Source organism: Annulohypoxylon truncatum, assembly GCF_022578515.1.
Source record: "Annulohypoxylon truncatum strain CBS 140777 unplaced genomic scaffold F4807scaffold_77, whole genome shotgun sequence".
NCBI classification, from domain to species: Eukaryota; Fungi; Ascomycota; class Sordariomycetes; order Xylariales; family Hypoxylaceae; genus Annulohypoxylon; species Annulohypoxylon truncatum.
Genome location: NW_025953863.1, coordinates 1 through 21063, shown reverse-complemented (window position 1 = coordinate 21063; position 21063 = coordinate 1). Strand labels below are relative to the sequence as shown.

The 21063-nt window shown below is 49.7% G+C and overlaps 8 protein-coding genes across 8 annotated transcripts; 4 read left to right on the top strand and 4 right to left on the bottom strand.

Moving 5' to 3' along the window:
- Positions 1-51: 51 nt before the first annotated feature.
- On the top strand, positions 52-2670 carry F4807DRAFT_466036 (bifunctional dethiobiotin synthetase/adenosylmethionine-8-amino-7-oxononanoate aminotransferase; the record flags this gene model as incomplete). Its single annotated transcript, XM_048002345.1, has 4 exons — positions 52-239; positions 353-443; positions 505-1829; positions 1887-2670. 4 exons carry the CDS (start codon positions 52-54, stop codon positions 2668-2670), a joined length of 2388 nt encoding a protein of 795 aa, XP_047848608.1.
- Positions 2671-2937: 267 nt separating this feature from the next.
- Positions 2938-4085, top strand: F4807DRAFT_448981 (late endosomal/lysosomal adaptor and MAPK and MTOR activator-domain-containing protein). Its single transcript, XM_047999976.1, has 3 exons — positions 2938-3267; positions 3345-3490; positions 3556-4085. Exons 1-3 carry the CDS (start codon positions 3214-3216, stop codon positions 3836-3838), a joined length of 483 nt encoding a protein of 160 aa, XP_047848607.1. The 5' UTR covers positions 2938-3213; the 3' UTR covers positions 3839-4085.
- Positions 4086-4729: 644 nt separating this feature from the next.
- Positions 4730-6031, bottom strand: F4807DRAFT_375744 (uncharacterized protein). The gene is made up of 3 exons (XM_047995738.1): positions 5701-6031; positions 5545-5623; positions 4730-5484 (listed from the first exon to the last, which is right to left on the bottom strand). The coding sequence occupies exon 3, from the start codon at positions 5441-5443 to the stop codon at positions 5111-5113; it is 333 nt and encodes a 110-aa protein (XP_047848606.1). The 5' UTR covers positions 5444-5484; positions 5545-5623; positions 5701-6031; the 3' UTR covers positions 4730-5110.
- A 5836-nt stretch (positions 6032-11867) lies between these two features.
- On the top strand, positions 11868-13874 carry F4807DRAFT_375660 (uncharacterized protein). Its single transcript, XM_047995736.1, has 2 exons — positions 11868-12723; positions 13043-13874. The coding sequence occupies exons 1-2, from the start codon at positions 12187-12189 to the stop codon at positions 13544-13546; spliced, it is 1041 nt and encodes a 346-aa protein (XP_047848605.1). The 5' UTR covers positions 11868-12186; the 3' UTR covers positions 13547-13874.
- On the bottom strand, positions 13761-15782 carry F4807DRAFT_375673 (uncharacterized protein). Its single transcript, XM_047995737.1, has one exon. The coding sequence runs from the start codon at positions 15490-15492 to the stop codon at positions 14203-14205; it is 1290 nt and encodes a 429-aa protein (XP_047848604.1). The 5' UTR covers positions 15493-15782; the 3' UTR covers positions 13761-14202.
- Positions 15783-16001: 219 nt separating this feature from the next.
- F4807DRAFT_375596 (MED7-domain-containing protein) lies at positions 16002-17174 on the top strand. Its single transcript, XM_047995734.1, has 2 exons — positions 16002-16632; positions 16696-17174. The coding sequence occupies exons 1-2, from the start codon at positions 16204-16206 to the stop codon at positions 16993-16995; spliced, it is 729 nt and encodes a 242-aa protein (XP_047848603.1). The 5' UTR covers positions 16002-16203; the 3' UTR covers positions 16996-17174.
- On the bottom strand, positions 17174-18012 carry F4807DRAFT_375632 (uncharacterized protein). The gene is made up of 2 exons (XM_047995735.1): positions 17737-18012; positions 17174-17561 (listed from the first exon to the last, which is right to left on the bottom strand). Exon 2 carries the CDS (start codon positions 17502-17504, stop codon positions 17334-17336), a length of 171 nt encoding a protein of 56 aa, XP_047848602.1. The 5' UTR covers positions 17505-17561; positions 17737-18012; the 3' UTR covers positions 17174-17333.
- On the bottom strand, positions 17959-20903 carry F4807DRAFT_448968 (glycoside hydrolase family 74 protein). The gene is made up of 3 exons (XM_047999975.1): positions 20311-20903; positions 19473-20259; positions 17959-19418 (listed from the first exon to the last, which is right to left on the bottom strand). Exons 1-3 carry the CDS (start codon positions 20622-20624, stop codon positions 18306-18308), a joined length of 2214 nt encoding a protein of 737 aa, XP_047848601.1. The 5' UTR covers positions 20625-20903; the 3' UTR covers positions 17959-18305.
- Between the last annotated feature and the right edge of the window lie 160 nt (positions 20904-21063).

Genomic DNA, 21063 nt, shown 5'->3' with positions numbered 1-21063 from the left:
CCTTGACAAACACCCAGGATTCACCACTTTATTAAACTCGGCGCAGTGTAAATGGCACCAGTCCACCCCTTGCTTTGGCGCTCTCTTCGAGTTTTCCAAGTCTACGGCGCCAACACTGATGTCGGCAAAACAGTCTTCACGACGATTCTCTGTAGAGCGGCGAATAGTATATGGGGGAAAGAGCAAACAACGTTCCTGAAACCTGTATCAACAGGCCCGGAAGATGAGGCTGACGACCGGTGTTAGTAACCCCTTCACCGGCTTGATTTAAGAGTAATTAATTATACTGACCTGTGGAATCGCAGGAGTGAGCAGGAAATATATTGAGCCGCACTTATTGATGGAAATATAGTCATATCCAAAAATATGCTCCGGGAGTAGATCGTTCGACGTTGTTGCAGTACGATCTTGCGATCAGTCCGCATGCCGCAGCAAAGGGCAAGGTATATTAACACTTCATTCAAGACGTTTATATTGCTTGTAACCTAAAACCCAGCTATAAAGTCAGTACCCCCAGATAAGGAACTACTCTCTAAGATATATCGATTCGCATCTCGAAGGGCGACTCATGGTCCTGGGTGGCTGTTCATTGAAACAGCTGGTGGCGTCCATTCTCCCGGGCCATCAGGCACTACCCAAGCAGACCTGTACACAGTATTAAGATGCCCTGTCGTGTTAATTGCTGACTCAAAGCTCGGGGGCATCTCGCTCACGATCTCCGCTTTCGAATCTCTGAAACTTCGTGGATATGATGTTGAGGCTATTCTTGTCTTTCAAGACAGCGAATACGACAATGAGAGATACTTGAGGGATTATTTTACTACCCATGGTATACCTGTAGTATCGTTACCAAAACCTCCGTCCAGGGTACATGATGGAAACATAGATGCGAAGGTAATGTTGCAATACTACAAAGAGGGAGGCGAAAGTGCGGCTGCTCGAGAGATTCTCGACCACTTGGATCGCAGACATCAAGCGCGCATTGAAAGGCTCGAGGCCATGTCGGGTGAAGCATACAAAAGAATATGGTACCCGTTCACCCAACATAAACTCATTTCTTCGGACAGCATTGTCGTAATTGACGGCGCTCGGGGAGACTTCTTTCAGACACTCGTACCAAGTACGAAGGAGGAAGCTGGAAGGAGCGACCTCGTCCTGCAGCCTTCCTTTGACGGCTCTGCGTCATGGTGGACTCAGGGACTCGGACACGGTAATCCGTCGCTCACAATGGCTGCAGCTTATGCGGCAGGTCGCTATGGCCATGTCATGTTTGCCGGAGCAGTCCACGAACCCGCTTTAGCATTGGCAGAGACCCTCTTATCCGGTATAAAGAACCCTCGGCTTACTCGTGTGTTCTTCTCGGACAACGGCAGCACGGGCGTGGAAGTGGCGGTGAAAATGGCTCTGCGGGCAGCTCGGCTTCGATACGGCTGGACTGCGAGTGAGGATATTGGAATCATCGGGTTGAAAGGCGGGTATCATGGCGATACCATTGGGGCCATGGATTGTGCTGAACCGAGCACTTACAATGAGAACATCGAATGGTATGATGGAAAGGGCATCTGGTTCGATTATCCGACCATCAAATGTATTGATGGTCAGTGGGTCATCGAGGTGCCCGATACGCTAAGAGTCGATCTTGGACACGACCAGGCATTTCCAAGTTTATCCGACGTGTTCGATATTGATTCGCGCGAGTCGAGACATGAGCATAAGATTTATGAGGAATATATCGAAAAAGTGCTTTCGCACCATGTAAGAAATGACCGGAAATTCGGTGCCTTGCTCATGGAGCCAGTGGTGATCGGAGCCGGGGGCATGCAACTAGTGTAGGTGCAAGCTTACAACACATACTTCAAGAAGCGTGAGTGCTAACTTAAATATAGGGATCCCCTTTACCAACGTGCCCTGGTCAACGTAGTCCGTCGCTCGGCAAACCTCTTTGGCTCAAGTTCTGAGGTCAACAGCTCGGACCCTACGTGTTGGACTGGTCTTCCTGTCATATTTGACGAGGTGTTCACGGGGTTATACCGCCTTGGCAGATTCACGGCCTCCTCTTTTCTCAAGAGTGACGCTGACGTTTCTGTTCACGCCAAGCTCTTAACTGGCGGTTTGGTGCCGCTGAGCACTACATTGGCATCTGATAGCATTTTCCAAGCCTTTGAAAGTGATGACAAGGCCGATGCATTACTTCATGGGCACAGCTATACGGCCCACCCAATCGGTTGCCAAGTTGCCTTAGAATCTGTACGGCAGATGCAGAGGATGGAGAAGCAAGATGAGTGGGGTTGGGCGAAAGACAGTGAATGGTCGGGATGTTTGAGTAACCAATCCAGCGCCACGAAACTCGAAGTGTGGTCCATCTGGCCCTGGAACCTACTGGATTGGATCTCAAATCAAACAGAACTCGTAGCCGGTACCTGGGCCTTGGGGAGTGTCCTTGCGATCCACATGAATGCTGCAGATGGCTTAGGCTATAAGAGCAATGCCGCGCTAAAGCTGCAGCGTGCTCTACTCGACGGTGACAAAGAGGCCATGTGGAACGTTCATAGCCGAGTCTTAGGGAATGTGTTGTATATCATGGGAAGTCAGAAAAGCACCAAGGACGACATCGCCGAAATTTCGAACATGATACATCATGCTCTCACGACACAGGATAGGGCAAGTTAAAAGGATTGATGGTATATAGCACTTGCTTTAAAATGAATTCCCCGTTACCATTCGTTTCGAGAGCAATATGACAGGTAAATCGAAATGGAAGACACGAATTAAGTAGAGTATGTAAAATGAAGTATAAGTGTAAGAACTAAAGTGATGCGGATTCAGAATGTAAAGTTCGAAAATACTCTGTGTACCTCGTAAATTACAATAACCTAGAAGGAACAATAGAAGGAACATGTCGTCATTACTGAGGTTGTGATTACATAAGTGTACTCTGTGCACGGACTTCTAGAAGGAGTGGAAAGTGGGAAGTGGAAAGGTACTTCGTACATCCCGTGTCGCGCATGGACGGCCGACGGTAACATTTCCGAAATTCTTCCAACGTCAACCTTTTTTGCGACGAGCGCCTCAAAGTTTCTAACTCCTGCCCGGACCTCCAGGCAGATTATACAATCTTTTATGTTTTCATTCTACTAGTCCTTCAAAAAGGGCAAATGTCCCATTCCACTGTTTCTTCAATTCCCCTTCCACAATCCATTTATTCCGCTCAAAATGGGCATTTGCGCCTCCTGCCTCGGCAGCCGACGCCGCGACTCGTATGATGAAGTATGCGCTCCATGCCCCCGAATACCTCCGAATAACGAATAAAAAGATCAATGATGACTAATTTCTGACTTGAATAGGACGATGTATCCCGACTTCTCTTTGACGATCCGAACAACCTCCAATATGGAAGCTTTAGCGAGCACAACATGAACTCTCAAGCCGACCCGCTCGAATCGCAACGGGAGGTTGAAGCCCTACAAAGAGTAGTGGCGCGAACCTCCAAGTATGCCTCATTTGATACCAATTCGCCTATCTTAATGCTACCGTGGGCACTAATCACCTTCATAGTAACCTCGTTGACGTATTCGAGATCGCCCCACAAGAGTCTCAAAGGACTCAACCCGCCTTATTTTCAGGACAAGAAGCTCGCATGGCCCGCTACCAAAACATTCTAGCCAAACTCTCAACGGAAACAGAAGCAACTTCGGCAGATGGTGGACCCGGTACTGTGGAATGGCTGCTAAGCGAGGATGATACCGTCGAGCTACAAGGCAATCTACCCAGTATCAAGGATGAAGCAGGTGGCCCCCTTGTAGGCACATTTGCAGATATAACTGCAGCAAGGACTTGAGAGAAAGCTGCATTAATAAACAAATGACGCCAGCTCGCCAATTGGGATTTGTCCTACTCCGCCAGCTGGTGTTTGAATATGACTAGCCTAGAGCTAGTGTCGACTTGGTGATGAATTTCTAGGTTTTCTAGGTTTTCTAGGCCTGGCAAGGGTTCACCGCGGGTCTTGTTCTATTCCAATCTTGGAGTACGCAATGGAGACCGAGATGCATATACTAAATTAAGTTAATATAATCACTGTCTATCCGCTTCCCTGCGTTTTATCAGTGTCGTCTTGGCCAATCAGGTGACGATTTCTATCATTTAAGAGGAGCAACCCCATCGAGTATCAGACACGTGCCTAGCTATAAAGTGGGTGTTCTATAGGAGTCCCGCCTGACCGGTACGCATTTCTATAAACATTTAACCATATCAAGCTGATTCTCGTCCGGCTTCGGTATCGTGGGAAGAATCGAACACCCCGAAGAAGTTCACGATGGACATTCTAGAATTCAAAACGGGAGTCTGTGCGTCGGATCTAGCCAGTGAGCGGGGAATCCGGGAAGGGCCGCAAACAACAACTCCCCCTAATAAGTATCCCCGGTCTACTATCCACTCACTTAGGGTTAAGAGTTGCTGGTCATAATCCACCTACCGTAAAGAATACCACAAGAATAATCTGACCTATTATTATACCCCAATTCACCGTATCTTCCTATTGAAGTATCCGCGTGACTAAGGCGTTAGTTAGTTAGTAGAGACCACCCCTATTTAGTATTGCCCATATTTCCATTACATCCGCTAAGATGAATGTGACTGGCTATAGTGCTGCCGTTTAGCTCAATTGCCTTGCTGAAAATTTCCCTTTCATTATTCATAATTCATCATTCGTTTATGATATCCGTGACAGACATCCGAGAGTTTAATCATTCATCGTAGGAACGAATACAGCAAAAGATAGGCCCCATTGAGCCTCTTCCGAGCATCGGTCACGCATAAAATCCTTCTAAAACCGGACCCAGTACTGAAGTTTGGGGATCACAAGAGAATTCTCTAGTATATTTAGTTCAAACAATTCGCATCCAGTACAACGTACAAAAGACCGGCTTTCCAGCATCAGTAATGCTATTCCAGAGGACACGTCTTCCCTCAGATGCCCGTTCCATATTTTGAGATTTACCTCTCCCGCCTTTCTCGGTTGTCCCTTATAGACCCGTGACAAAAGAAATCTACTGATCTTAAGCAGTCGTGCTAATCCTCCTCTTCGAATTATTCCGCTGACAACACACAACCCCTATACCACCGAGTATTGCCTGTTATGATGTTGTTGGAGCATGTTTTGGATCGCCTCGTCGACTTCCCCTATGTCCCTTTGGGCTTTCTCGATCGTTGCGGTTCGGTTCCCTTCTCGTTCCCACCGTAGGATGTCGTTGTGGAGCTTGGTATATTTTCGTTGTTTCTTCTCGATGTCTTTGCAGAGTTTGCAGTTATCCTGCTCTTGAGTCGTAGAGTATACCAGCTTCAGCCCGCATGTCTCTCCGGTTCGATACTCCTTCGTACATTGTTGACGGAAGTGGCCCCATCGCCAATACCCGCACGACCAACGCGTTTGTTCGAAATAGCACATCGTTTCCGATTAGAAGAGTCGATCTGAGTAAGAAGCTTGGCCTACCAGCCCGCCAATTAGCTTAGTCGAAGGGGAACACAGGCTTGTCAAACAGGTTATACCTTTATATCCCAACAAGGATGTCGTTTTCACTGGTCACGGTATGCTCAGGTTGACGCTCCCCCCTATTTTTCGTATAGGCTGTGATTCTTAATATCCTGATTCGAATTACTCCACCACCAAACCCGAGTGACATCAGTAGGGAAAACAAGCAATACTTATACTTTTTTTGTCCACGTCTTTGGGTTTCCTTCTGGCCATCCCAACCCGGCATCCGTTCTCGACTTGCGTTTGGCCGCAACCTTTCACTACATATTCGTCGACACTGTGCCCAGAGTTATCACAAACAACCGCCGAGGATTGGTCGTTGACAACTCAGCCTGTCTGCTAATTGGGGTTGCATGTCCATTTCGCTACCAGTCCGTCCAACATGTTTCCTAGAATATGCTGGACGGATGCCACGTTGACTCTAGTTACTTCCATTTCCACCGGCTCAACTTCCCCACTCTGGATACAGCCTACGAGTACCCTGACTGATGAGTAGTTTACCAGCTACTTGATTCGAGAACGATAGATGGCGGCCCCTCTTTCCCTATGCTGTTCTCTATTGGGTCGATTTTCTAACGTCTCTGAGCGGTCCGCCGCTATCCTTGATAATACGTGAGCCATCAGCCTCGAATTTGACACCCTGTTACTACACCCCGTTGCACGCAGAGTTTGATCCTTTCCCGTCTGCAACCAGGATGTGGCCCATCCCCACTGACTTCATATGCAAGCCATCTGGCTAGCCGCGGGTAGGTCTCCCACACCCCCTGCCTCATGAGGCAACTTGCCTTTTAGGACGAGCATGTATTGTCAATCACTGGAACAGGGGATCATGTTTCGTCCCTTGCCACGTCTCGGGTGATTACCTTAAACAGATGCCCAATCACTCGCCGCAAAACTCCGAGACTATATCCTGCATCTATAGCAGCCAACGCTGGTCTCTCTTTTGTTTAGGCTTAGACAGGTCCCCATATTGCGTGGTTTAATCGACTAGCAGTTTTTGATTGCTTTGCCACTCTCTTTTGTTGCCGCTTCTCGCCCGATTTTGTTTGATTGGGTTTCCATAGACTATGTTTTCGAACTGTCCAGCTCATCATCAAGCCACATCGGGAAAGACGATATCGTCCTGACGCACTCTGGGCAGCACTTGCAGCCAACATCCTTTTACAGGTTATTCGAGCTTCTCTTCCTTAGCATCCGATATACCCGTCACGTCAGTAACGGGAAATTTCTAACTCTTTCCCGGAAAAGACAACACATCGTCTGTACAGGGGGTTGGGTTACTATGACGACTTTGTCAATAGTAGCACCTTTTTTGGGTTGAAGGGCTAGGCTGCTTTCCTGCGGCCGCTTAGCCAAGACTAGACACCTACCTACACCTATATGTAAGCCCCCCGGGAGAAATTTTTGTTTCCCACGATATCACGACGCCATTTAATTCACGTGAAACTGTATCGAGTCACATATAGACAGCTTCCCACTCCGGATATACGCGAGTCAGGTAAACTCGAGATCTTCAATGGGGGTTAGTTAGACCAGCGACGTGGCAATGCACTTTTGGCCCAGGCCCACCTGCACGATTTCGCCCCCGGCTTGTGCAAGATGCGTGCCCAGGAACTCTGGGGGATCGAAAGCAGCCCTAACATTTCCCAATTTATCACCTTGAAGGGAGTGGCTACGATCATGGCCGCATCTAGTCTTCGGTACCGGTTCATGCCGCTATCCAAGCATGGTTAAAATACAAACCACTTCTATGGGGCTCATAGAACATCTGTAAATCTCAGAAGGTGATGGGTGTAACGTGAGTTCCTTGTGACAAAGCTCGAGTCTCCGGGGGAATTAATTCAAGTTGTAAACCAGACCTTGATATCTTCTTAGGGAGGCTAATCAAGGACTTATATCATGTTATTTGTCATGTTATAAATAGTAACTACATACATAGGAACCATTGGCCGTATATTCAACCTAATTCCTATCCAGCTATATAACTGACCTTACATTTTATGACACGGTGACGACCCGATAATCATAGTGATGCCATATATAACCCATAGCATGACTCCACACATGCAGGATGTTTGCTTCGTTCATCACCGACAAGGTATGGCCACGGGTTTAACTAGAGTACTATTTGCTAATTCACTTATATCATCAGATATGATGTGATATTCCAACAATCTTGTTGTGTGCTGTCTTCCTAACTAAAGTTAACCGGCGTCATCGAAAAGTAGATCTTTTCACGGCGGTAAGGGATAGTTAGAGATTGTAAGCAGGCTTCGGTATAAAATTTGAGCGATGTTTATGTCCACTAACATTATTGTTTGCATCCATTATCATGCTACATGGAATACGCAGACCCCTGGGTCAACAAGGCCAGACAAGGCGGCCAGGTACTGTCATGAGTAAAATCCTTTTCCGGGATGTCATGGGCGCTTGGCCTAGCTTTCCACGGCCCGTTCCGTTCGCGCTGATTCAAAGACAGTTGTTGACCTGACTATCAGATCAACCTCGGTTGTTGCTTGTAATCTGCAGCATCGACATATATCTCGACCCCTACAAGAGGGGAGATTTGACGTTGAATTTGGTTTCAACCAGCCAATCATGAGCCCTCAGCCATTCGACGCCATGGAAAAAATCTACCAAGAATATGATAGTTCCGGCCACACTATGTCCAAATCATGTGCAAGAAATGATATGCGCATTCCCATAGTTCAAAGTAAGCAAAATGGCCTCCTTACTCCTCTAGCCCAATAATACTCCGTGGCCTCCGAGACACTCTCCCATCCATCGCTACCCACCTTTGTTTCTATAAGGGTGGGACGCCTCATGGGGGGCGTGGGGAGTACAAGGTCCCCCTCCCCCCTAGATGCAGTAGCATGCATCTGAGCCCACCCACAAGAACGTTGGACTCGAGGGTGAGAAGATCAGCCATGTGTTCCTGTTTTGTTAACAGCCTCTCGAGGCCCTGCATCGCCAGCTCATTGGTTGGGGGCTAGAACCAGAGAAGTCGCCGCAGCGGGATGTGTCTTAGTCTTATCCGGAGGATACGTACAGAATAGTTCTTTAAGACATTCTCTAAGGCCCGAAGGAGCCAGGAAGGGTATGTGACGCCTGCTCAGACACTAGCACCTGATTCGCCGATGGGAGCTTTCTCTCTGGCTCTGTGTAACCTATACAGTTACTCGCCTATACAGGAGTGCTAGGATTCGTCGAACCCTTCACGCAGACTACAGCAAGCTCTTGCGAATGTAAGCCCTCTCTAGGCTCACCGTCTGTTGAAGTCCCGAACGAGGCTTTCATCGACCCCTTCTCAGTGGCTAGTACGTTTCCCTCGTTACCCACGGTTGGACAAAACTATGAGTTGTCCCCTTCAACGCCATCGAATTCAAGGTCAAACAAGGGTAAGTGATTGGAACGGCTCCGTTGCCGACTCTGCCTGGAGAATGGGTTCACAGATAGGTACTCCACAGCGGATGTGCTCGCATCGCATAGATGCAGGGTGATCTAGTTTTTTTACCATACGTCTGCATTGCAGGGTTACAACTGAGCATTCAAGTAAGTACTTCGCGGGCTCGCCAAATACGTAGTCGTATAATAGTGAGTACCAATGTATCCTCGCCTAGGGTCGAGGGGAGAGGGAGAGTGAGCGAGACACTGGGGATTGTTGGCCACACCCATAGCAAAGTTTCGGAGCCCAATTGACCGGTCGTACAAAAGCACCAATTCCTGTCATTGGGCATTGATACTAAACCGAAAAGAGAGGCCGAGGGGGTCGGAGTGATCGCGACCACGTTGACGGCCAGAAAAGGCGACCGCGTTCGGCCCTCCAGGCCGCGCCGAGCTCCACCGTTCGTCGCCGGTGTTGGCAAGGGACCTGTTGCCCCTCGGGGGATTTGGGGGCCGGAAACACGTCATTGATGTTTAGAGATACTTTCTTGCTTACAGCACCACGTTCTATATGTCAGGTACATGCAACGCGTCGGACGAGATTCCGGGAATTGTGACAGGTAACAGAAACTTGTAACAAATTTCCGGGCCGGGAATTAAATTTCGTTTCTATGAAGTAATATGGCAGCTTTTCTTCTAGAAAAAGGCAGACGAAAGTAAGCGGCTGTATGCGATTATGTACCTGTTAATGGTGGTTTGAAACAAGTGAGTGATTGACTGACTGACCATCAGACATCACGTTCGACTTACACGCGCGACTCGGCCAATGATATCAATTGAATGTTTTACTTAGGCTAGTCTAAACTGACTAGGTTTATCTGTATGGAATAATAATACTTCAATTAAGACTGAGGGTCCATTCTATAGCACAACTTGGTCCACCTTTTCTCACTTTTCGGGTTGCCGCTACTGTACCCAAGTATGGAGATAAAAAGGCTAGATTTGACAACACATGAACAGCACTGCTATACGAAAGAGCGATGATAGTCTGTTACCCTTGCTCTTTTCCCTTTTTGATTCAGGAATGCATCAAGTTGAAGCCAAACAGGCTTTAGCGACAATACTTGAACCCAGACCCTACATATGAACACTATGAACTGCTATGAACGATAGTGTGCTAAAAACGAACAAAATACATGTGGGGTAATGGCTCTGGTGCATGCGTGAATCAATACGAATACCCCTCAAGCCACCCCCCTGAAGACCCCTCTGCGCCCATCTGCGCCCATCTGCGCCCCTCTACTAGGTAAGCATCCCCCTTACTATAAGCCCCTTACTATAGTTGACGTATATGTATATGCACCTGCTTGCATCTACTATACGCGTGATTCGTACATGACATCCCGCGCGTTCTTACATGTTCTGGAGAACCACCTCCCGTAGATCTCCCGCCGCCTGCCTCGGTATATCTGCCTACATGCTGCGATATACTGCTACATAGTACATTTAACCCGGACGTTAAAATAATACCTAGCGAGATGGACAGTATTCTTACTTAATATAGAGCACGTATTCGCTTCGGTTCCTACGTGGTTCCTACGTAACTCTTCAATCTTGGATCATCTCTGGTCCCGCTTCCCGTGCTGTACGAAATACAGCATGCGATCTTGATCTGGCATTGTAACGAGGAGGTCGGCAAGTAAATACCGGGCTACGTCAACTTCCAAGTCCCACCTGAAGTGGTACGGTATTTCCATATGGAATCCCAATGTGCGGAGGGAGTACATCGGATATGATAGTACCTAGGGACTATTAGATTATTGGATTGTTTACTACCTACTATTCCCATTTTATGCACTATTGCTTCCCGGCTTTTCCTTCGGACCAATACCGTCGTTGGGCCACTTACGTCGTTTGTTTTCGTCAGCCATTTGTCTATTTCTAACACTTTTCACATTACACAAACATTTTTTAAAGCGGCTATGAAAATAATCGGAATCCCGCAGATGTCAACTTTATATCAGATGTCGGGCCGTGTCCGACTTTTATAATGATTAACGTTGATTGGCGACGGTGGTTCAAAAGGAAAGTAGGACCACTAAGCCTCCGTGATCTGCTCCGCATTTGGCAATCCGGACGCTACCACTGCCCATTAATGTTAAGGTGAAGTGCCTCCTTCCCCGTAGTCCGTGCGTTAGGCTTAGTCCGTTTAGTTTAGCTAAGCCAAGCATGGCGGGATTGATGGAGCTAATGTACCTCGTACGACTTACAGTGAGGTAGGTACATCTACGTACGCATTCGTCAACGAGGGAAGGTGCTGTACCGCCATGCCTATCGGTGTGGCTCTGACGAAACACCGAAACAAGATTCGCAAGGACTAGGTGAACTATCCTTCCTTAACTTCAATGCTCCTTAAACATCTTCAATTCGTAGCATTGATCATTGAGCTCGTCATTGATCAGCTTCACCCACCAACGTCAAACATCGTTCTAATTATCTATGCGTGCACTATTATCCGACCTCATGCGCGTCAGGCCCCCCTTCCACGAGCCCCTCAAGCAACCCGTGGCCTTTGTGATCACTCACTTCAACCACCCTTAAAGTGGTTGCCTTGCACAACCTCGACCGCTTAAACGGCCTTACAACAATACATTCAATACATCTCATGTATAACAGATAATCTGTACCAGCTCTCTGTATTGTTAGCCGCCCGTATATCGCCTTATCAACACGACAGATATTTCCTGTGCGCCAATCTATCCCCTCTTTGCGCGTCTAGGTACCATTCCCCTCCTTCATCAGGAACGCCGTACATAAGCGTCACTAGCTGGGAATAGCTTCCCCAGCTGCCGCTCGCCTTATTCAACACACAACATTAGCAATCGTTTGATATAGACGTACTAAGACATATTTAGGCACACATCGAGACATGCATTCTTCCGGCGCAAGTAACTGACTGCACATCACAAACCACACTACTTCTCATCCTGGCGTCCTGGCCTTAACAGCCACTCGGGGAGCGCGGAATTCATCGACCTGGCATAAGACACATCGACTGGCACTCACCACCACACCTCGCTGTCATCGGTCGGCACATATTCACGCAAAGTCTCACCGAGGACTGACCTAGTATAGTATTTCACTTTGAATCGTACTCCGCTACGTTGGGGCCACGCCTAACGAAGGAGGGCTATCCCTACTGCCACTTCATCATCATTACTACCTGGCCGGCAGCCCCGCGCATCCCGCCGTGGCTAGGCTAGGCTGCAAACATGTCGGCGCATTCAGCCCTTGAAGAGCCCGGCTCGCAACAGCACCTCGCTACGAACACTCGAGAAGTAACCTTGGTCACGTCGCGTAACGCGCTGGTACCGCAAGCGACGTCTTCTCTACCTTTTCCATCGCCGGCTGCCGAGCGTGGCGATGTTACTCTACGAGAATCGGCCTCTGGAACGGCCGCCATTGTTGATGCCCAACCAACTGCCCTAGTTGCGGATTCTTTGGACTCCGAGCACCTGGAATCTCACCCTGGGGTTCTCGATGGCCGGATGCGGCCAGCCGCGGGTCAATCTGTGGATGTTTCATGCCCGTCACCAGGTACGGCAGCCTCGTCGGGGGTGTCTCAATCCGCGCTAGATGCGTCATCTACCCAAGAACCGCATGGAGACGAAATGGTGGATGTCATGGTGACGAGGCCGTCTTTGCTGAGCTGGGGGTGGGACTCGCTCAGTCTAGACGGCCTGCCGAATGAGGTCTTGATGCATATACTCACCTTCCTAGATGTGAGTGATCTGCTAGCTACTTCAAGGGTATGTTGTCTTTTTGCTTATACTAGATTGATGATGAGAACGCTGAATTCGGCTTATTTTTGCCGTCTCACATTGATTGAGCCTTAATTCGGGTTGTACGGAGAGTTATGTGGTTTCACTCACATGTAACCCGACTATGAGCCATTATTCTCATACTCGTATTTATCTCGTAAGACGCGTTCGTTGAAACGTAACTGCGTTGATCTCGGTCCAATGCGCCCCCTTTATCAGTCCTGGGATCTCCACAGCTACCAATTCTCCTAGATAATACAGATAATACAACGTCTCGTTGATCATACTATACTAACCATGACTATAGATTAACCATCACTTTAGAACTCTGTGCCTACACCCTATCTTGCACACCCTGCGCCTCCGGCGCGCTCGTGTGTCCCTACCACCCCTCCTCACGTCACCTTCACGGCCTACCCTCGCAGAGCTAATCGCACGTCATATCTTCCTGACCCATACGACGCAAATCTCACGGCGTCTCGCTCGAAATCTGGTTGCGATTCGGCTTTCTCGGCGCCTGCCACTACGTCCATCTGCCGAGTCGCTCGTTCAGCGCGGAGTGCTTCCACCCGAGATTGTTGAGGGGAACGTAGCCCCGGGTCTTGTCGCTAAAAAGCGTGCCGTCGAAAAGGAGAGACTTAAGGACGGCCTCCGGCGCTGGGTTGGTGCCGTCTGGCGTGGAGAGGTTAGGGAAAGGAGCGAGGGCGTTAAGAAATGGGAAGAGCGTGCCGGGGTTGGGAGGGTTTGGCGGTTGAGGAGGTTCTGGGAACGCGTGGGGAAGGATAGCGATGACGCACCGGGTGTGCTGTGATGGATCTGATTCGTTTGAAGAGGATAACATTTCCTATTCATCGCCACCCATTGCGGTGGCTCAATATTCGGCTTTGCTCCGCGGAGTATTCCAAGTTTGGATGCATGGATGATATATGACTGACGAAGGCTGACAAGAATTTGCTTATGAGAACCTTTTCACATATGAAGAACTAAGCTCTGCTAGATACGCAGAAGGGTAACGTATTTTGACGGCGGTTGATTTCAAATGATTTAACCTGACGACTAGGCGTTCGGGGATATCCTCTCAGTTTTGAATTTCTGTCTCTGGGAATTATACTCTCCCTTAACAGTACATTATGTATATCTATCAATACAAGAAACGATTATGTCAGGTTCATGTGCGTAGATGGATATGTACTCGAATGCGACCCCCCTTTCGGCTAACTTTGCCTTCCCCTTCCACCTATATGGGTTATTAATAAGATTCGGAATCAGAAGAACGCCGTCGTGGTCCTATGCAAGGTAATCCCCTTTTGTTCGTGCTTATCACGGCGAAATCCTCTCCAATGCTGTGTAGGTATGTATGCTATCACACCATCTTTGATAGTTAGATATACCGGTTTCAGGATCTCCCCCCACTCTATCGATCAGTCACATCCCCTCCCATCCCACTTCACCTTCCCTCAACTCATCTCACCGAAACCGAAAAACATCCCAATCATCCTCATCCTCGTCCTCGTCCTCTTCATCTTCATCATCTTCCTCTTCAATAACCCCAGTACTCTCATTCTCCTTCCCACCAGCCGGACTCTTAGTCATACTGATATCAGAATCGTCTCCTCCACCTCCTCCTCCTCCTCCCGTCGTCGTCGTCGTGGCAGTAGCACGTAAATTCGCCACGCTACCTTTCCGCAGCTCCTCGCGCCGCTGCTTCAGGCGCCGCACCCGCGACTCCAGCTCCTCCATCTCGGCGAACTCGGCCTCGAGCGCCAGCGTCGCGTCCTCGCGCTCGTCGGCCATCTGCGCGTCGAGCTGGTGCTTCCGCCGCTCGTTCTCTTCTTCCTCGGACTTGGCGGCCAGCTGGGCGGCGCTGAGCGCCGGGGCTGAGATGGTAGCGGAGTTGTAAGGGTCGTTGCCGTTGGTACCAGGTGCCTCGGATGCCGTGGCGATTTCCGCCTCGAAGGCCGCCCATTCGGCTTCGTCGACGGCGTTGGAGGTTGCCTGAGATGTAGAATCATTGTTGTGGTTATTATTAGTAGTAGGATTAGCCGTAGCCGTAGCAGATTGAGAAGCAAGCGATTGCGTCGATATAGGTAAGTTGCCGTTGCCGTTGCCGTTGTTGTTGTTGTTCTGGGCGGATGTCGACGGCGTCGACGTCGGCGTCGATATGGACATGGGCGTGCCGCCGGTCTGGGCCTCGGCGGACCCGCCGATGAGCGGTGAGCGGCCGACGGGCGCGCCCTTGGGCGTCGACGTCGCCGAGTTCGAGCCCGCGGCGGGCGTGGCGGGACGCGACGGTATCGCGATCTCGACGCCTTGCACGGGCGCGTTCGAGGCTCGGCGCCCGAGAACCGGGGGAGTCTGCCGCTTCTCGCCGACGCTGGCCCTGCTGCGTTTCCTGCGGATCGCGTCCTCGGACGCGGAGTCCGATGCCGAGGATTGGCCTTCGTCTACTTCGTCGAGCTTGCGCTTGCCACTCCCGACCCCAGCTCCAATTTCAGTTCCAGTTCCAGTTCCATTGTTGCTACTTCGATCTGTCGTGGATGTGGTCTGTGATTGAGGTTGTGATTGTGGAGAGTTCTGCAGTTGTGCCCGCTTCCGGTGGTTCGGGCCCCGGATGTGGTTCTCCCAGAGCGACTCGGCCTTGACGGGCTCGTGGCACAGCTTGCAGAGCAGCTTGCCGGCGTCGGAGTACGCGGCGTGCGGGTGCTTGATGCGGTGCTCGGCGCGGTGGGCGCGGAGGAGGGCGCGGGCGTCTGCCATTGCGGACGGTCGTGGTGGTTAGTGGTTTGCTCGTACGATGTTGTGACTCTGGCTTCTTGCGTGTAGAAAGTGCGGTGTAGTGTCTACGTAACCAGTTGATGAAACTCGGTAGAATCGGATACGACCTTGTGAGCGTGTGTAGTTTCGATTGTTGTTAATAAACTTTCGAGGTTGGCCTTTTTGGTCTAGGGTCCACGTTCAGCGCCAGCTGCTAATGGTCATGGTGACGATCGTCCGTGGCTCGTGGCTGCTTTCTCTTCTTTCTTTTTTTCCGGCGGTTAGTACGACTGATTTGGAACCAATTAGCGAGGCGGCAGGCTGACCTCACTGAGATGCGGGTCAGCTCTTCGGGAGTTCAGCCACAGCTTAGCTTCCGGTTAGCTTCTTCCAGGGTTGCCCCGCACCAAAGGGCTTCCCCAATTGGAATTCAGACCTGCTGTTGTGGAGTAACCCAGCCGCTGTTACGAGGTACCTGAACTGACGTACCCGGCCTATCGATAATTGTGACTCCGAATTTAGAGTTCCAAGTTGTTCAAGGTGCTGTCTGGAAAGCTTAGAAACTACAACATTCCAACATTTCAATATTTCCTACTCAACATCTACACGTGTTTTCCATGTTTTTAGTCACATTTAAAGATAGTTGGATCCTACCACATCTTACCTCCGTCATTCAAAAAATCCTTCTTATTGCATCACTAGCAGTGCGCAGCAATGGAGGAGGATCAACAGAAACAACAACAGATGTCATCAACCTGGCCGCCCCCTCCTCCCTTCTGGCGCGACTTCACACCTGAGAATATCGCGCGCATCGACGAGCTACGAAAGGAGCAAGCGGAGAAGGAAGGTATTGAAGATGCTTCCAAGGTTCGCCTCCAAGGCCTACCCCGCGGCTTGCGCAACCTACAGCCGCCCCAAGAGCCGGCAGATGGAGTGTGGAGAGTCTTTGGCGACACATACCGATTGAACGACGAGCTCCCCCGGCTGGAGGAGTCTAACATTCGACGGCTATTTCCGAACCCCGAAGAGAGAGACCAAGATGGAAAACACTTCGATCGCGCGCTCATTCTTAAGAGACTAGCCAAGTCGCTATTGTTGAACTTCTTAGAGCTTGTAGGACTGTTGGCTATGAACCCCGAAGCTGTATGTTATTTCGTATCACGCGTAAAATTAAATTTTGAACATTGTCTAACATTGGTAACACAGGCGGAAGAGAAGACCAACGATATCCGTGATCTGTTCATCAACTTTCACCACCTCATTAACGAGTACCGACCCCACCAAGCTCGCGAGTCGCTAATCTCGATGATGCAGGCGCAGCTAGACCGTACGCGCGCCGAGACGGACGCAATCCGGGATGCGAAAGACAAGGCTGATCGGGTTATGGAAGGATTGGGCAGTCTCAAAATTCAGGAGGAACTCGTCAGCACATTGACGACTCAGCCTAAGAAGGACCCGTGGGCCTATGAGCGTGAGACTTGGACAACGGCTGTTGGAGATCTCTAGGGGACCACGCCGTTTATAATTGCTCAAGGTGATCCTTGCTATGGTATGTGTATGCGAGTTACGGAGTTGATTAATCAAGGTCTTTTACAAGGAGTTGGGATCTTGGGATCTTCGGCAACGATACCCTTTGATTTTTGATGGTCTGGATTAGGTATATGGACCGTGTTCCATTACCTCTACGTAGCATATTTTTTTCGTTGGACTACTTAAATGTCCCTGGATGCTAGTCGGAGTACATTGTCAGACCATAATAGAATTTTGTTTGCAAATACAGATCCGCTTCAATAAATCGTTTATTCGTGTGCTACCATCGTTGACATCCACCCTAGTCCCACATCTTACATAACCGTGCAGGGAATGCAGCAGCACTCAAAGTCACCACAATCGATACACTTCGTCTTTCCTCCAGTTGCTTCGGCGGGCTTTATGATGCTCTCGATAGTTGAAGACGCGGCACTTCCAGGTCCGTTTCGGTTGACAAGGTGGGAGTGTGATGAGCCGCAAGCCATTTTGAATTACGTAGGTAAAATTTGGGCTAGAGGTAGGTAATTCAATACTTTGTATGTCTGTCAGTTTAATCAGTTCAATGTTGTACCTGACTAGAAGTGGGACCACATACAGGCTGACAGGTATGGGAGTTTGGTGTCTCAAAGTTTGGACGACAAGCTTTTCTTATTTCTTTCACTGAAGAACTGTATGCAACAAAAAATAGATTAGGCTTGGAGTCTGGCCTTGCCTTACCTTTATCTATTCCTCACCGACCACGCAGCTGCCACCTCGAATGATGGCGGTGCAGTACGTACCTGCAATGTACCGGTCCTTGTCAGCTGCATCTGAAACTAGAGCAAGGCAAGCAAGGAAAGAGCCAAGAAGACGGCGTCGTCATAACTGTGGGGAAAGCTAGGATATGGGATTCTAGAGTTGATTGGACTTCGACATGTACACAATTGCTTTACTAGTCTCAATCTCTTTAGACTTCCAACGAATAGATTCACGATATACAGGTACATATTCCTACTCGGCCTATGGTATGACGACAAGCCCTTTGTAGCTTACACACGTGCCAAACGACTCACTAAACTTGGTTTTACTGGTTGAGTGGCGGGGATATGAGGCCCTACAAGATGGCCCCGACACCATAGAAAAGGACCTTGGCGCATGAAAAAGCATAACCAACAAGGTCACTAGCCGATTGGACGCAACATGCCTTTATACCTAGGTATTAGGAGAAGGAAATATTTTTCTTAAGGCTAACTGCCTAGGTGGGTAAATTCAAAGGAACACTATGCGTCAAAGGCAATCGACCTCTTCTAAATCGTGCCGGACGCATAAAAGACTCCCCGACCATTTGTTCCAACGTAGACCTGCCCAGCAGTGTTTCCACTGCCAGCAAGTTTACAGCTGTCGATAGAGCCAAATCCTTGACTATCACCTTGGATATCAGTCCAAGTTGCGCCATCATCCGCGCTGCCGTACAGCCTGGCTCCGGCAGACCCTGTGCCAAACGCGTACACATTCCATGTCGTACCTGATCCCTTCCCGAGCGCGACTTGGTACGTGTTCTGGAGAGTGGTAGATGGCTGAGTGAAGGAAGAGCCATAGTCTGTTGAATGGAATACGCCAACATCAGTCGACACCCAGACTTCGCCTGCCTTGGTTGGATGGGCCGCAATATCGCGGACCGCAGTAGCACTGCCGAGGGAACCGGCTTTTGAGAATAAAGCCCCGGCGTCGGTACTAACATAGAAGCTAGCTGCTGAGCCGCCGTAGAATACGGTGTTGTTCTGCTTATCTGAAGCAATCACAGCACTTGAGGGAAGACTAGACGTTGCTGAGAAAGTGCCCTGGTTTTTGGAAAGCTGTACGCCGCTACTGGATGTCGACCAGAGTACCGTGTCGCCCTTAGCGGAGTAGGCTATTGTGCCGCCGCTCAAGGTAGTGTCCGCCCCTGAATAGTTACTCCAGGTCACCCCACCATCACTTGAGACCGCAGCCTGTTGCGATCCAGCAGAGTTCCCAATGCGAATAATGTTATTCACGGATGTTCCAGCATAGTCGACGCTCGAGGACGTCGACCAGATGGGGTTCATCCAGGGCATGCTAGGAGAGACCTTCAAACTAGCTGCATCCTTGAAAGTGAATCCGCTGTCGTCGCCTACTGCAGCTAATAACTCACTTCCTCCGGGAGGTGAAGCAAGATCCTGCACCGCAAACTCCTCGATGCCATCTGCGAGCGACTGTATCGATACGTTATGAGCAGAATCCCACTTCGTCAAGTCGTGGCCGCCAAATACAGTCAGGCCAGTCGCGTAGAGCCAGTGATCGCTATCGAGAGGGTTAATCACCAACGCCTCGATCATCCATCCGAGATGTTTGGTATCAGTGTCGAGGAAGCCGGTCTTTATCCAGGGCGCTTTCGAGGCCTGTATGCTAATATTAGACCAGTTCTCTGCCTATCGTATAGCCAACCCACTTACCGATTGCGCATAGTAGAGATTCATATCCGGGTAACTAGACCACGCCCATATGTTAGACCAAGTAGTACCCGAGTCGTTCGATCTGAAGAGCTGTGCGTCAGGCCACCACGAATTCAAGCTCGCCACAACAATTGTCCCCGGATTTTGCATATCAACACCAAGTCCTCCGAAACCGAAGTACAAATCACTACCAGAAACCGGTGTGATGTCCTTCCAAGTACTTGTCGCAAGATCATATCGGTACACAGCACCCAAAGTTCCGTCATACGGTCCCGTGCCATCGCTATATGTAAGATATAAGGCCTTCTCTTCCGGTTGCAGAACACACTTGTGCGGGAAGTATGTGCCGGGCTGGCCGTCGACTGGACTCCAATTCGCTCCTGCATCCTCGGATACGTAGACACTCGCAGTCGTGTTGTCGGCTGTACCTACAAAGATCCTATTCGTCGCACCATCTGTCGTGCCGCTCGTAGAGTCAAAGGTCACGAAAGACAGTCCTTGTATATCGCCATTATATCCTCCAACGTCGTTTGGATCCGGGATGAAAGTTCCGACTGCCGTAAACGAAGATACCTTAGTAAAAGTGGCTCCGGCATCCGTGCTCTTCCATAACCCATTACCGCTTCGGGCACCGAAATATAAGATATTGGAGTTGGCCGGGTCGACAGCAAGACGCTCACCCATTCCTCTACCCGGCATATTTCCTCCGACCTTGAAAGAAAGGGCAGTGGTCTTCCATGTGGCACCTTTGTCACCGCTGCGGATTATAGAGCCGGGGTTGGGATCCCTAACTTGACATTAGCGAACAGTAGGTCGAACACATCGCTCCGCGGCATACCAATCATTTGTATACGCGCCCACAGCAGCGTAGACCACACTTTCATCCTGCGGATCAAGTGCAAGGGCATCTACTCCCCAGTTATGCCAATTATCGTTGTCCGTGATACCGTCCGTTATCGCCGTCCACGAATCGTCCGAGTTCAGCCGGTACAGACCTCCGATGTCTGTCCGAGCATATGCTACTCCCTTGGCTGTTGGATGGAAGACGATACCCGGTACGAAACCGCCACCGCCTCCGATCTTGACGTTCTGCCACGTGAAGGCGGCTTCAGCGGCCGCGACAAAAAGTTGCGCCCACGCGAGGAACTTCATCGCCGAGGTAGGACTAGTAGCTATCTTTGGTACCGAGGTAGGTATGGATGTCCCTTCTCCTTGGAACTTAGAAATGGCTCCACAATCAAAATTATCTTGTCACATATTGCTTCACGCGGGTATGCAATGTCGTTGATTTATATTCATTTGCGCGCAATCTGTACCTACGTATAGACGAGCCCTGATGTCACATCACGCGAGCTTTTCCGGGTTTTCATCCAGCTTAGAGGCACATCAGCCCCCTTTTATCAAATCTAGATGCGGTGACAGGTCGTATTAATGGCACCACCCACATAAGTAAAAGCGCACATCATACGGACGGGCCCACAATCCAATGTCTCGCGTTATCTCAGCGAGCTCAGACCAGAGCCCCGCTTTTGCTTTGTACCCTTCTAGCCACACCAATTTTTAACCAATCAAAAGCGCGCACACAAAAGCA

Excerpts from the sequence above, each read along its gene's own strand:
- F4807DRAFT_448968 (XM_047999975.1), bottom strand. The coding sequence starts at position 20,624 with ATGAAGTTCCTCGCGTGGGCGCAACTTTTTGTCGCGGCCGCTGAAGCC. Across the intron at positions 20,260-20,310 it reads GGCGCGTATACAAATGATTG|GGATCCCAACCCCGGCTCTA; the intron begins GTATGCCGCGGA and ends ATGTCAAGTTAG. Across the intron at positions 19,419-19,472 it reads ATCTCTACTATGCGCAATCG|GCCTCGAAAGCGCCCTGGAT; the intron begins GTAAGTGGGTTG and ends ATTAGCATACAG.
- F4807DRAFT_375744 (XM_047995738.1), bottom strand. The coding sequence starts at position 5,443 with ATGTGCTATTTCGAACAAACGCGTTGGTCGTGCGGGTATTGGCGATGG.
- F4807DRAFT_375673 (XM_047995737.1), bottom strand. The coding sequence starts at position 15,492 with ATGGCAGACGCCCGCGCCCTCCTCCGCGCCCACCGCGCCGAGCACCGC.
- F4807DRAFT_375660 (XM_047995736.1), top strand. The coding sequence starts at position 12,187 with ATGTCGGCGCATTCAGCCCTTGAAGAGCCCGGCTCGCAACAGCACCTC. Across the intron at positions 12,724-13,042 it reads ATCTGCTAGCTACTTCAAGG|ATTAACCATCACTTTAGAAC; the intron begins GTATGTTGTCTT and ends CCATGACTATAG.
- F4807DRAFT_448981 (XM_047999976.1), top strand. The coding sequence starts at position 3,214 with ATGGGCATTTGCGCCTCCTGCCTCGGCAGCCGACGCCGCGACTCGTAT. Across the intron at positions 3,268-3,344 it reads GCCGCGACTCGTATGATGAA|GACGATGTATCCCGACTTCT; the intron begins GTATGCGCTCCA and ends TGACTTGAATAG. Across the intron at positions 3,491-3,555 it reads GTAGTGGCGCGAACCTCCAA|TAACCTCGTTGACGTATTCG; the intron begins GTATGCCTCATT and ends TCACCTTCATAG.
- F4807DRAFT_375632 (XM_047995735.1), bottom strand. The coding sequence starts at position 17,504 with ATGGCTTGCGGCTCATCACACTCCCACCTTGTCAACCGAAACGGACCT.
- F4807DRAFT_375596 (XM_047995734.1), top strand. The coding sequence starts at position 16,204 with ATGGAGGAGGATCAACAGAAACAACAACAGATGTCATCAACCTGGCCG. Across the intron at positions 16,633-16,695 it reads TGGCTATGAACCCCGAAGCT|GCGGAAGAGAAGACCAACGA; the intron begins GTATGTTATTTC and ends TTGGTAACACAG.